Raw genomic sequence first — 13,963 nt, forward strand, 5'->3', positions numbered from 1 at the left:
AATCTGTCATTCTGCCCCTGAACAGGCAGTTACCCCACTGTTCCTAGGCCGTCATAGAAAATATGAATTTGTTCTTAACTGACTTGCTTAGTTAAATAAAGGTTAAAAATATATATATATGCTTTTGCTCATGAGTGTGGGAAGGTGTGTCACTTTCTATTCAATGTATTCTATACACTTTCTATTCAATTTCTGTCCATTTTGGACCCGTTTTGGCTCAAAAGCACTCCAAGAGGCAAACGTTGTGTATAGCCTGCAACTTTAGCTTACAACTTCGAAGTTGTATTTAAATGTCGGCTGCATATGACATGGTGTCCTATATTGTGTTTTGAACATTATTACCGACGTAATAACTAAACGTAATACAACATTAATGGAAGTTGTTGAAGTAGTAATCCGCTGTTGTATTAATTAACCTACTGTAACAATTTAACTGTACTTGTGGTTGCCTACTCTTGAGTGGTCCTTTACCTGCACAGTAACGCAGATGTTGTATAATGCCACCAGGTGTCACATGTTTCTTACTTGACTTCGTTGAGTAGCCTACCTTTTTTTGAGGGAGAGAGTGATCATTGACGAGTTGACTGAAGGTATGTGCTTCTTTCTGCAACAGACTCGCAGAGCAGGCTAGTCCTTGGCATTTAAAAGCGGTGTCTTTTTTTTCCTGCAACAGACTCGCAAAGTGGGCAAGTTTTTGCATTTAAAAATGGTTTATTCGTTCATTTCAGAGCTTGAGCTCCAAGACTGTTGAGATGCGTCGATAAAGGTACATTGCTCTGACGCACTCGAGGATGAATGGAGAAAGTAGAACTTGGACTAGGTTACTCGTCGCTGGGTTACATTTTAATCCATGTCTTTAGTCTTTGTTGTTGTGCCTTTTTAACTCTACACAACTCTCCTAATTCTTAAACATGACTGAAGAAAATACAGATTTTCCTAACGAGTTGCTGGGTAAGAAACGTTTTAACATTAATGTTATTTATTTTGGCTAAAATGACTACTTTTGCATTGGAATTGTTCATTTTAAATTGATTAATGACTATTGGAAAAACGTGTGTCAACTGTTTCTCAAATTTGAGGTGCACCTGATAGAGCCCCACAGTGGAGGTGTCATAATACCCATAAAACCTAGCGGTCAAACAGTGAAATGGTTCCAATCGTTTATCCACTATGAATTTTAGAAGCACTTAAAATAAGGGCTGTGTAGGCTTACCCTGGTGTGACATTTTCATAACCATGTAAATCTCTCTCAGGCAAGGTGACTTTTATCAATATATTCAGCTTGATTTACTCTGATTCGAAAATGCTAATTAGCATCAAAGTAGACATGCAAAACTACAAATAGCTGCAAACTCCTGCAGATCTTCTCTAACTGACACCTTTGCTAACGGGTATTGTGTTAATTTAAAAGATAGTTCATAGAATTGTCCATTCAAATAAATGTAATTAATTACTACACTGAACAAAAATATAAACGCAACATGTAAATTGTTGATTTCATGAGCTGAAAATAAAAGTTCCTTTGAAATATTCCATATTCACAAAGCTTATTTCTCTCATATTGTGCACAGATTTGTTTTCGTCCCTGTTAGTGAGCATTTCTCCTTTGCCAGGATGATCTATCCACCTCAAAAGTGTGATATATATATATATATCTCAAGAAGCTGATTAAACAGCATGGTCATTACACTGGTGCACCACGTGCTGGGGACAATAAAAGGCCACTCTAAAATGTGCAGTTTTGTCACACAACACAGATGTCTCAAGTTTTGAGGAAGTGTGCAATTGGCATATTGACTACAGGAATGTCCACCAGAGCTCTTGCCAGAGCATTTATTGTTCAATTCTCTACCATAAGCTGCCTCCAACGTCGTTTTAGAGCATTTGACAGTACATCCAACCGGCCTCACAACCGCAGACTACATGTGTGGCGTCATGTGGGCGAACAGTTTGCTGATGTCAAAGTTTTGAACAGAGTGCGATTACAGCCTTGAGTCTTCTTGGGTATGACACTACAAGCTTGGCACACCTGTATTTGGAGAGTTTCTCCCTTTCTTCTCTGCAAATCTTTTCAAGCTCTTTTTGGTTGGATTGGGAGTGTCGCTGCAATTCTGTTGAATTTACCACAGGTGGACAATTTGCCAAAATGTATTTAAAAAAAAGTTTTTTACTTTGTCATTAGGGGGTATTGTGTGTCGATTGATGAGGACTTTTTAATTTTTTTAATCCATTTTAGAATAATGTAATGTAACAAAATGTGGGGAAAAGGAAGGCGTCTGAATACTTTCCAAATGATAAGTCACCTTGTAGAGAAATTTATAAGGTTATCAAAACATCACACCAGGGTAAGTCTACACAAAACAAAATCCCTTATAGGAAAAACGAATGGTGGAATCACCATTGAAACCATTTCTGTGTTTGACCGCATGGGTATAATGACTCGCCCTCTATACCCACATACTTCTGTACACAAAGTTTGGGAGAAGAACTGGAAGCGTGTCTTGCTGAATTCCCTCAGAGTGTGATGACAACCAATGGGATGACAACCAATGCTGTGTTTAAACCAACTCGGAACTCAACTTCTGTGTGTTAATGACAACTGGGAAAAAACAAGCTCCGACTGGGGAACAATTGTTTTGAACGGTCATCCAATTCGGAATTCTAACTCGGGCCTCTTTCTTGAGCCCTGACTTTCCGAGCTGAAAATCACTGACGTCATGATTTGAGAGTTCCCAGTTGTCTTGAATGCACCAACTCAATGGGCCTCCTCTAGGATAGACCAGTGTGTGGATGGACCATTGTCATATTATGTAATACCCAGGACATGCAGTACAACGAGCTTAAACAGACATGTTCATTTTTGTTTTGAGAATGTACACTGATACATTTATGGAACCACCACAAAAAAGATAACTGCAACAAACTGTTTTCAGACATCATTATTTCAGAGAACTGTGGATACATAAATACATGTTGTTCAAAGAAGTCTGGGACACATTTGGAAATCTCCCGCTGTAAATGTTTTGATCTCAGTTGTCCAGAGAGTGGAGAGATCCAGATTGATCTCAAGAGTTCGCCCCACTCTTGCCAGGATTCCATGAAAAACAAGACTACATAAATTAGAAGTGACTCACCCAAACAGACCGGCCTCCCTCTTAATATACATTTGACAAGTCATGAAAACTGTAAGAGTCCGGAAGCTGACAAAAACTGTGTTTGGCATGAAATTAAGCAATAATATTACACTGACTGCTATTAGATGGGAGAAAAAGTGCACCGATGTTGAATTACAAACCACCCTGACACTGCCATATGGCCAGGGGGAAACCCACTGCCTATGGAATGTGTGGTATTTTGACTACTTATGAGGATTCTGAGTGTGGTGGTTACAAAGCTGACATTAGGTCCACACTTGATGCAACAACTGTTTGAAGAACACCCCAAAGCAGGCTAAATGTATCCCAAGTTGGGTTGTTTTCCTATCAAAATAGAATTTCAGCAAATGTTCTTATTCTGGTTTCATTATGTCCCAGGCCAGGCATACATGGGTTATGTTTTGAATTGTAAAGGCCTCCAAGCCCTGCACATGCACCAGATGAAGCGATAGCATACTCATATCAGTGCTAATCTTCCCAATTGTTCCTCCTAGAGAGTGTAAGAGATGCCGTGGGAGGCAAGATCAAGCTCACCCTGAAGAAGAGGGTGCACCTGGAGGTCAAAGGTGACAAACTGGAGAACCGAGTCCTGGTAAGATATCAGGATTGCTTTCTTTGCACTCATACAATTGGTTTCTCATTGTGCAGTTCCCTAAATGTAGCCTTAAATGTGCAGACACAACACAACCCTTTTATTTAGGAGAAAATCAACTTGTCATTCCGAGCACCCCAGTGTTTGTCATTTTCCTCATTCTCTCAAGGTTCACATGCTTCTCAGCAAAACCTTGTTTCTGTGCCTCATTCTCATAACAGGAAGCCTGCAGTCGACTGGGTTGACAATAGAAAGTTTGAAACACAGCCTCACCACTTTCTGCCTACTTGACAGACTGAAATGTATTGACTTCCTGAAACAATTTGTTGTCTGCTGAGTAATATTCGTGTTGCTTTGTATGCAGAGTAATAGATCTTGATTGTTGAATGTTATATTGTAACATTTAAAATGTGACCCTCCGCAACTGTCTTAATTTTGTTAGCAGCCTCAGATCCCCTTCAAAAGGTAGCCAGAACGTATTGGGTTTCAATTGGAATATCAGTTGCCTCCAATCAAATCTATTTTTGGAGGATCAAGGAAGACCAGAGACATTTTCCAAACAAACTTCTTTATACGGTGTTGCTTCTTCTTTAACCCTGAGCCCTAAGTTGTGTTTATTAGGCATTGAATGGAAGAGACAGACTGAAACGGGGAGGGACTAACTGGACTTGTCCAATAATAATAATAACATCTTTTGCTGTGTGCCTTTCAAGATACTCAAGGACACTTGCATAAGAAACACTCTTTTTAATTTTCCGTTGTAAAACGTTTTCCATGGCATGGCCCGAATTAACACAGCCCTGTATACAGAGGCTATTCAGTCTTACCTCATACTCTGCAACTTCATCATCCTTTACCCTTTCCTCTAAGCCCTGGGCCAGCAAAGACATGAAAAGCCTCAGACCCAACTTTCAAAAGACATTTGAGCACTCAGTCTCGGTGTATTATTGTGTAAGAGGAAGAACAATGAATAAGGTGGTGTAGGAGTAGGCCTACTATTGGATATGGGCCGATCTTGTTTCATGTAACTGCATGTCTCTAAACCCCGTGTGTGTGTGTGTGTGTGCAGCTGACTAGCTTAGGAAGATACTCTGAATTACCTACAGTATGGATTTCCTAGTTCATAAAAAGATCATTGTTGACACATAATTTAATGAAGATCTAATTGACCCGTTACTTTAAATACCTGTCCTTAACTCATGAAATGGTACACATTTTTCCACATCACATTTGAAAGCATGTCATTTTCAGAAAAGTTGTCCATCCTTAGAGTTCCGCATGAAATGGACACACTAGGTTCTGGGGCCCTATTGGACACACTGTAGATTCTGGGCCCCTATTGGACACACTGTGGTTTCTGGTGCCCTATTGGACACTATGGGTTCTGGGTCCCTGTTGGACACGCTGTGGGCTCTGGGTCCCTGTTGGACACGCTGTGGGCTCTGGGTCCCTGTTGGACACGCTGTGGGCTCTGGGTCCCTGTTGGACACGCTGTGGGCTCTGGGTCCCTGTTGGACACGCTGTGGGCTCTGGGGCCCTGTTGGACACGCTGTGGGCTCTGGGGCCCCTATTGTCTTTGTAAAGTTCCACAATTTGGTGGTATTTATGTTCACTCTCTCCATTGTCTCCTTTCTTGACTTGACAGAACACTTCCTCACAGGGCACTGACTGAGAGCATCAGACACCGATAAATACAGCCCACCACATTGGCACATTCCTAGGCCTTGCTTGAGTAGCGATGTAATTGGTCTATATTAATCGACCAAACTCCGTAGTCAAAATTTGGTTAAGCAGTCTTTATCCGTAAGACACAATGGATAAGTGGGCTTTACCTGTAGGAACTATTGTGTGTGAACATACAATACCCCTTCCCCTCTTTACACCTGAGATACTATCAAATGCAGGAACAGATTCTCCAGAGCAGAGAGGGGTGGGGTCTCCTGTCTCACAACCAGCCATTGGTTGACGCTCATATTTGGCCTTGAAGAGTGACCTCACTCCAAAAAAAACACATACCACCAAAACACCATACTCACCATGGTACTTTTACATGTCTCTTTTTACATAGAAATTAGTTAGCTACTACTGTGCGATTACAATAGCGTTTGCACCTGTGTCTTTGAGAATAGAAAGGTTTAAAACGTATAAATGAAAGCAAAGACGTTAAACAATGTTCATAACACAATTTCACTGCAAACCTCTAAACCTTTGCTCCACATGTTATATATATTTTATTTAACTAGGCAAGTTAGTTAAGAACAAATGCTTATTTACAATGACGGCTTACCCCGTCCAAACCTGGACGACGCTGGGCCAATTGTGCCCAGTCCTATGGGACTCCCAGTCACGGCCGGATGTGGTACTGCCTGGATTCGAACCAGGGACTGTAGTGACGCGTCTTGCACTGAGATGCAGTGCCTTGCCTTAGACCGCTGCGCCACTCGGGAGCATATTCATGTTCCTTCCATACCAATAACAGCTGCAAACCGCTGGTGAAACGGATTAGTAACTTTGTCAAGTTTGATTTGGGCCCAAACAGACCTACACTGAACAAAAATATAATCGCAACATGTAAAGTGTTGGTCCCATATTTCATGACCTGAAATAAAAGATCCCAGAAATGTTCCATATGCACAAATTTCTCAAGTGTTCTGCACAAATTTGTTTACATCCCTGTTAGTGAGCATTTCTCCTTTGCCAAGATTATCCATCAACCTGACAGGTGTGGCATATCAAGAAGTTGATTAAACAGCATGATCATTACACAGGTGCACCTTGTGCTGAGGACAATAAAAGGCCACTCTAAAATGTGCCATATTTTATCTCACAACACAATGCCACAATTTACTCAAGTTTGAAGGGAGTGTGCAACTGGCATGCTGACTGCAGGAATGTCCAACAGAGCTGTTGCCACAACCTACCATAAGCTGCCTCCATCGTTGTTTTTGAGAATTTGGCAGTACATGCAAATGGCCTAACAAACGCAGACCACGTGTATCAACGGCTGCCCAGGACCTCCACATCCGGCTTCTTTACCTGTGGGATCGTCTGAGGGGTGCAGAGGACTATTTCTGTCTAATAAAGACCTTTTGTGGGGAAAAACAAATTCTGATTGGCTGGGCCTGGCTCCCCCACGCATGGCTGCTCCCTTGCCCAGTCATGTGAAATTCATAGATTAGACCCTAATGAATTTATTTCAATTGACTGCTTTCCTTCTATGAACTGTAACTCAGTAAAATCTTTGAAAAAGTTTATTGGGTTTATATTTTTGTTCAGTATACAGAGTACAGTTGTTGACTTCCGTTATGTCTCTCTGATCTGTCGCTCTCCTCTACAGGCTTTGGCATCCCATCGGGGCTTTCTGCTTACTGCGAGGGTCCCCACCAAGGTAAGAAGTGGGAGTGAGTACACGCACATGACACTGTGTGTGTGTTTGTGTGTGTACATGTTTGTGTGTGCTAGTGTGTATCTTGATCTTCCTATGAATCAAATGTACTACATATACAAAAGTATGTGGAAAACCTTTCAAACTAGTGGATTCGGCTATTTCAGCAACACCCGTTGCTGACAGGTGTATAAAATCGAGCACACAGCCATGCGGTCTCCATAGACAAACATTGACAGTAGAATGGCCTCACTGAAGAGCTCAGTGACTTTCAACGTGGCACCGTCGTAGGATGTCACCTTTCCAACAAGTCAGTTTTCAAATGTCTGCCCTGCTAGAGCTGCCCCGGTCAACTGTAAGTGCTGTTATTGTGAGGTGGAAACATCTAGGTGCAACAATGGCTAAGCCCGCGAAGTGGTAGGCCACACAAGCTCACAGAACGTGACCGCCGAGTGCTGAAGCGCGTCGACCTTAAAAATGGTCTATCCTTAGTTGCAACACTTGCTACCAAGTTCCAAACTGCCTCTGGAAGCAACGTCAGCACAATAACTGTTTCTTCGGGAGATTCATGAAATGGGTTTCCATGGCTGAGCAGCCGCAAACAAGCCTAAGATCACCATGCACAATGCCAAGCATCGGCTGAATCTGGGTTTGGCGGATGCAAGGCGAAATCTACGTGCCTCAATGTATAGAGCCAACTGAAGACTTTGGTGGAAAAGGAATAGTTGTTTGCGGCTGTTTTTTTATGGTTTGGGCTAGGCCCCTTAGTTCAAGTGAAGGGAAATCTTAGCTCTACACAGTGGGGCCTCCCGAGTGGCTCAGTGGTCTAAGGCAAGTAGCTGTGCCACTAGAGATTCTGGGTTCGAGTCCAAGCTCTGCAGCTGGCCGTAACTAGAAACCCATGGGGCGGCACACAATTGGCCCAGCGTTGTCCGGGTTAGGGGAGGGTTTGGTCGGCAGGGATGTCCTTGTCCTATCACTCACTATCAACTCCTGTGGCGGGCAGTGCACACTGACACGGTCACCAGGTGCACAGTGTTTCCTCCGACACATTGGTGCGGCTGGCTTCCGGGTTAAGTGGGTATTGTGTCAAGAAGCAGGGCGGCTTGGTTGGGTTGTGTTTCGGAGGATGCATGGCTCTCGAACTTCGCCTCTCCTGAGTCCATACAGGAGTTGCAGCAATGAGACAAGACTATCACTTGGATACCACGAAATTGGGGAGAAAAGTAACAAAAATGTATAATAAACTCTACAGCGTACAATGACATTCTCGATTATTCTGTGCTTCCAACTTTGTGGCAACAGTTTGGGGAAGGGCCTTTCCTGTTTCATTATGATAATGCCCCCCTGTGCACAAAGCAAGATCGGTGTGGAAGAACTTGACTGCCCTGCACAGAATCCTGACCTCAACCCCATCAAACACCTTTGGGATGAATTGGAAAGTCAGGTCAGGTCTAATCTCCCAACATCAATACCACACCTCACAAATGCTCTTGTGGCTGAACGGAAGCAAGTACACCCAGCAATGTTCCAACATCTAGTGGAAAGCCTTCCCAGAAGAGAGGGGATTTTGGAATGAGATTAGTTTACCAGTGTACTGCATGTTGCTACATTTGTTAATACTAATATTACTAAAGGACAATTAAGTTATTGTGAAGTTGAAATCACTGCAGTCACTGTTACTCCCTTTTTATGTGCGGTCTAATAATGTAATGATGCCGTACAGGGAATTCACTCCATTACAACATATAGAATGTAGAGGTTTGAGTGAGTGGGATGACTTCTGTCTGGATGTATTGAGGAAACTTAATTAGACTGACTGTCTTCCTACTGCCCCCAGTCATCCCAGATGGTCCTCCTTGGGAATGTTTGGTTAGTCAATCTCTGGGCATGCCCCAGCTTGTTTATGAGGACCTCTTCTGGAATTCTTTCCGGTAGAGTGGCTGGCCCAAGGAGCAAGTCACAGCAGATCTTTCGCTCTCCTATTTCTGTTTTACTTTTTTGACTCTCTCACTCTCAAGGTTTAGGTTTTTCAGAAAGTATTGACTGTTTTCCTTTCCTTCAGGCTGTGTGTTCACAGCTGCATTGTGGGTAGAAATATCAAATGTCATGGCACCTGCTCACTTGTTTTCCGGGCGGTAATGTACTGGTAAATGAATACCAGTAACTGCACCTATTTCACTGCAGTCTTTGGACTGCTCATTTTATGAATGGGGTGATTTACATGTATAGTGACTTCAGAAAGTATTCACACCCCTTGACTTTTTCCCGCATTTTGTTGTTGTCATCGTTTTGTCAACGATCTACGCAAAATGTCAAAGTGGATGAAAAATTTGAATATTTGTAAAACATTTAGGAAAAATAAAACACTAATAGGGCTTTCGAGTGGCGCAGTGGTCTAAGGCACTGCATCTCAGTGCAAGAGGTGTCACTACAGTCCCTGATTCGAATCCAGGCTGTATCATATCCTGCCATGATTGTGGGTCCCATAGGGTGGCGCACAATTGGCCCAGCGTCGTCCAGGTTTGGCCAGGGTAGGCTGCCATTGTAAATAAGAATTTGTTCTTAACTGACTTGCCTATTGCCTAGTTTAAAAAAAAAATATATATATATACACACACACACGTGTATCTTGGGTTAGGATCACCACTTGATTTTTAGAATGCGAAATGTCAGAATAATAGTGGAGAGAATGATTTATTTCATCACATTCCCAGTGGGACAGAAGTTTACATACACTCAATTAGTATTTGGTCAAACGTTTCGGGTAGCCTTCAACAAGCTTCCCACAATAAGTTGGGTGAATATTGGCCCATTCCTCCTGACAGAGCTGGTGTAACTGAGTCAGGTTTGTAGGCCTCCTTGCTCACACATGCTTTTTCAGTTCTGCCTACAAATGTTCTATAGGATTGAGGTCAGGGCTTTGTGATGGCCACTCCAATACCGTGAATTTGTTGTCCTTAAGCCATTTTACCACAACTTTGGAAGTATGCTTGGGGTCATTGTCCATTTGGAAGAACCATTTGCAACCAAGCTTTAACTTCCTGACTGATGTCTTCAGATATCGCTTCAATATATCCACAATTTTCCTGCCTCATGATGCCATCTATTTTGTGAAGTGCAGTAGTCTCTCCTGCAGCATAGCACCCCCACAACATGATGGTGCCACCCCGTGCTTCACGGTTGGGATGGTGTTTTTCGGCTTGCAAGCCTCCCCCTTTTTCCTCCAAACATAACGGTGGTCATTATGGCCAAACAGTTCTATTTTTGTTTCATCAGCCCAAATGACATTTCTCCAAAAAGTACGATCTTTGTCCCCATGTGCAGTTGCAAACCTTAGTCTGGCTTTTTTTATGGCGGTTTTTGAGCAGTGGCTTCTTCCTTTCTGAGCGGCCTTTCAGGTTATGTAGGACTCGTTTTACTGTGGATATAGATACTTTTGTACCTGTTTCCTCCTGCATCTTCACAAGGTCCTTTGTTTGTTGTTCTGGGGTTGATTTGCACTTTTCGCATCAAAGTACGTTCATCTCTAGGAGACAGAACGCGTCTCCTTCCTGAGCGTTATGACGGCTGCGTGGTCCCATGGTGTTTATACTTGCGGACTATTGTTTGTACAGACGAACATGGTACCTTCAGGCATTTGGAAATTGCTCCCAAGGATGAACCAGACTTGTGGAGGTCTAAAAAAAAAGTTTTGAGGTCTTGGCTGATTTCTTTTGATTTTCCCATTTTATTTATTGATTTATTTATATGTGTGATATATATATATTCAACCCCCTGAGTCAATACATGTTAGAATCACCTTTGGCAGTGATTACAGGTAAGTGTCTAATAGCTATGCATGCCAGGATTGTGCAATATTTGCACATTATTCTTAAAAAAAATATTCAAGCTCTATCAAGTTGGTTGTTGATCATTGCTAGACAGCCATTTTCAAGTCTTGCCATAGATTTTCAAGCTGATTTTTAAGTCAAAACTGTAACTAGGCCACTCAGGAACATTCAATGATATCTTGGTAAGCAGAACTGTGTTTTAGGTTATTGTCCTGTTGAAAGATGAATTTGTCTCCCAGTGTTTGTTGGAAAAGCTCTTCGGTTTATTTTTATCATGAACTCCCTAGTTCTTGGCGATGACAAACATACTCATAACATGATGCAGCAATCACCATTCTTGAAAATACTGCCTGAAAAGTGGTACTCTGAGATGTGTTGGATTTGCCCCAAACGAAACACTTTCTATTCAGGACATAAAGTACATTTCTTTGCCACATTTTTTGCGGTCTTACTTTAGTGCCTTTTTGCAAACAGGATGCATGTTTTGAAATATTTTTATTCTGTACAGGCTTTTTTCTTTTTACTCAATCAATTAGTTTAGCATTGTGGAGTAACTACAATTGACAGTGTTGTTGATCCATCCTCAGTTTTCTCCTATCACAGCCATTCAACTCTGTAACTGTTTTAAAGTCATCATTGGCCTCATGGTGAAATCCCTGACCATGCTCAAAGGGATATTCAATGCCTGCTTTTTAAAATGTTTCCCCATCTACCAATAGATGCCCTTCTTTGCGAGGCATTGGAAAAACTCCCTGGTCTTTGTGGTTGAATCTGTGTTTGAAATTCACTGCACGACTGATGGACTTTACAGATAGTTATACGTACAGAGATGAGGCAGTCGTGCAAAAATCATGTTAAACACAGTCCATGCAACTTACGTGACTTCTTATGCAAATGTCTAATCCTGAACTTATGTAGGCTTGCCCTAACAATTCCCCTTTGACATTGTGAGCTGTGTCGGCCAGAGATGACACATCGAAATGTAATATATTTTAAATTCAGGCTGAAACACAACAAAATGTGGAAAATTTAAAGGGGTGTGTGAATACTTTCTGAAGGTAGTGTACTTCTTCAATTGCTTGTCATTAAAACCCCATGCACTTAAAGAGAAGTTACAGTATTTTCAGAGCCCTAAAACTGTTATTTCCTCTTTCTGCTGGATTTTAGTGTTACACTCGTAACCTCTGGAAAGGTAAAACGCTGAGGGGATTTTTCTAACACTAAGCTACACGCTTATTTCAAGTGAAACACTTAATCATAAAGCATTCCTTCAGGCTAAAGTGTTACCATTTATTGTTCCTGTATACTGTAGTCAATGTAAGAGAAAGTGTTTTTAGATTATTATACACTCTGGTCTGTGTAAGACAGAGGCTCAGTTTTTCCTGGGAGTAAATGTTGCCCGTGGAGTTCTGGGTGCCGAGCGAAGACAATGGAGGGATTCAACAGCTGGAGGGGGAGGTTTTCTCTTTAACCCTGGGACCTTTGGCGTCGGGTTGATAGCAGCTCTGGATTAGTTTGACCTCCTTACCCTTTCTCCCTTGTCATCCTGCCAGCTGTGTATGTGTTTTTGTGTTGGGTTATTTTGGGGGGTTTGTCCATCTATTGCAGGGCTTGTTTGGGATTTTGTGTTATAGCTGTGAAAGACAAAGTGTCCGTGTGTGTCTCTTTAAAAAAAAATGTTTTTATCAGTATGTTTTCCATCACGTTCAGATTTGTATTAGACGATGTCCACCATCTTATGATTCAATACCTCTTCTATTTCTGGTATCGTGCAGATATTTTTTTTGTGTGTCGTTTCAGATTGAACAGACCTTTAATTACCTGGATATACAAGGTATCACTAGTAACAAGCCCACTCAGGTAAGATAGTCCTGGCTTTAAACATGAAACAATCTCTGTTCAAGCCAAACATGTTACAGAACGTGTCAGTTGTCACTGTTGCGCCCCCTACAGTTGTTGTTGGAGTATGACCGAGGCCAGCTGTCCCTGAAGCTTGGCTCTGTGGAGGACGTGGATGAGGTGGTGGCCCACATTGGGACCTGTCTACACAGGATCTATCCAGGCCTGTCCCCAGTGTAGGTCCCCTCTGTCCCTCTCTCTTTGTTAATGGTAGCTAGCGAACTTCCATACATTGCAGTGTTCTGTACACTTGACCTTATTTTAGCCCCATAAAATGTAATATTTCCAGGTATTTTAAAAATGGCGGAGCGGGAAACGAAAGCTACTGAGTGATAGTGAAAGGGGGAGATATGTCGTGTGGGGAAACGGCTTTTTCACATGATTTGTCCAACTTATCACTTCTAAAATGTAAATAAAACACTATAAAGAGTTTATATAATGTCTCATTACTACATCCCTCTTTGAAGGTTTGTGCCGAATAGGAGTTTTAGGGGGGGGGCGCTAAAGTTGTCTTCACAAGTAAACCGCTGCTGTCATTGAGAGTCCCAATGGCTCCCAAATGTAACTATTGATTGAATGAACTATTGATGAACTCCCGAGTAATTAACTTTACTCTCACCGTTGCACTCACCATCGATCATTTCTTGTTTTTAATGGCATGAGAAGCGCTACCCCTGGTGGAAAGAGGTTGTACGGCACACAATGAGTTGCGTCACGATCTAACGTACCACATCAGAGGCGTCAAGTTTTTTTTTTTTCATGTTTTCTCGAATACTATTAGTCCATTACCATGTCAATCAACGTTTGAATAGAAACGTAGTTCATGCCCCGGATTTTGATGCCAACACGGTCGCTACAGTCTCATTTAGTTTTCGTTGCAGCCTCGTTTGAATGCCTCGGTTATGCAAAATGTGTACGGAACAGTATTAGTTACCAGTACTTTATTTATTGTCAGTTCTTTAATCGTTCACTCATCCACGCACATGTATTAGTGACTGACTCGTTCACTCACTTGTGTACTCATTCACTTACTTGTGTACTCATTCACTTGTTCAGTCGGTCACTCCCTCTCACTTTGCTCATGTCCGACATGATAAAG

General features: G+C 42.0%; 1 protein-coding gene across 2 annotated transcripts in view; it reads left to right on the forward strand.

Annotated features, from left to right (window-relative positions):
- Nucleotides 1-534: 534 nt before the first annotated feature.
- The window catches only part of LOC124012753 (F-actin-uncapping protein LRRC16A-like), a 34,683-nt gene continuing 21,254 nt past the window's right edge, over nucleotides 535-13,963 (forward strand). Inside the window, exons 1-6 of one of the 2 annotated variants that reach the window (XM_046326689.1) lie at nucleotides 535-590; nucleotides 729-951; nucleotides 3,650-3,747; nucleotides 7,085-7,135; nucleotides 12,766-12,825; nucleotides 12,919-13,040. In XM_046326689.1, the coding sequence (XP_046182645.1) occupies nucleotides 912-951; nucleotides 3,650-3,747; nucleotides 7,085-7,135; nucleotides 12,766-12,825; nucleotides 12,919-13,040 (371 nt within the window). In that variant the 5' untranslated portion in view covers nucleotides 535-590; nucleotides 729-911. Of the gene's footprint in view, nucleotides 952-3,649; nucleotides 3,748-7,084; nucleotides 7,136-12,765; nucleotides 12,826-12,918; nucleotides 13,041-13,963 lie in introns of both variants that reach the window. The other variant, XM_046326690.1, reaches the window with a different exon arrangement.

This window comes from Oncorhynchus gorbuscha, linkage group LG24 (assembly GCF_021184085.1).
Source record: "Oncorhynchus gorbuscha isolate QuinsamMale2020 ecotype Even-year linkage group LG24, OgorEven_v1.0, whole genome shotgun sequence".
Lineage (NCBI taxonomy): Eukaryota > Metazoa > Chordata > Actinopteri > Salmoniformes > Salmonidae > Oncorhynchus > Oncorhynchus gorbuscha.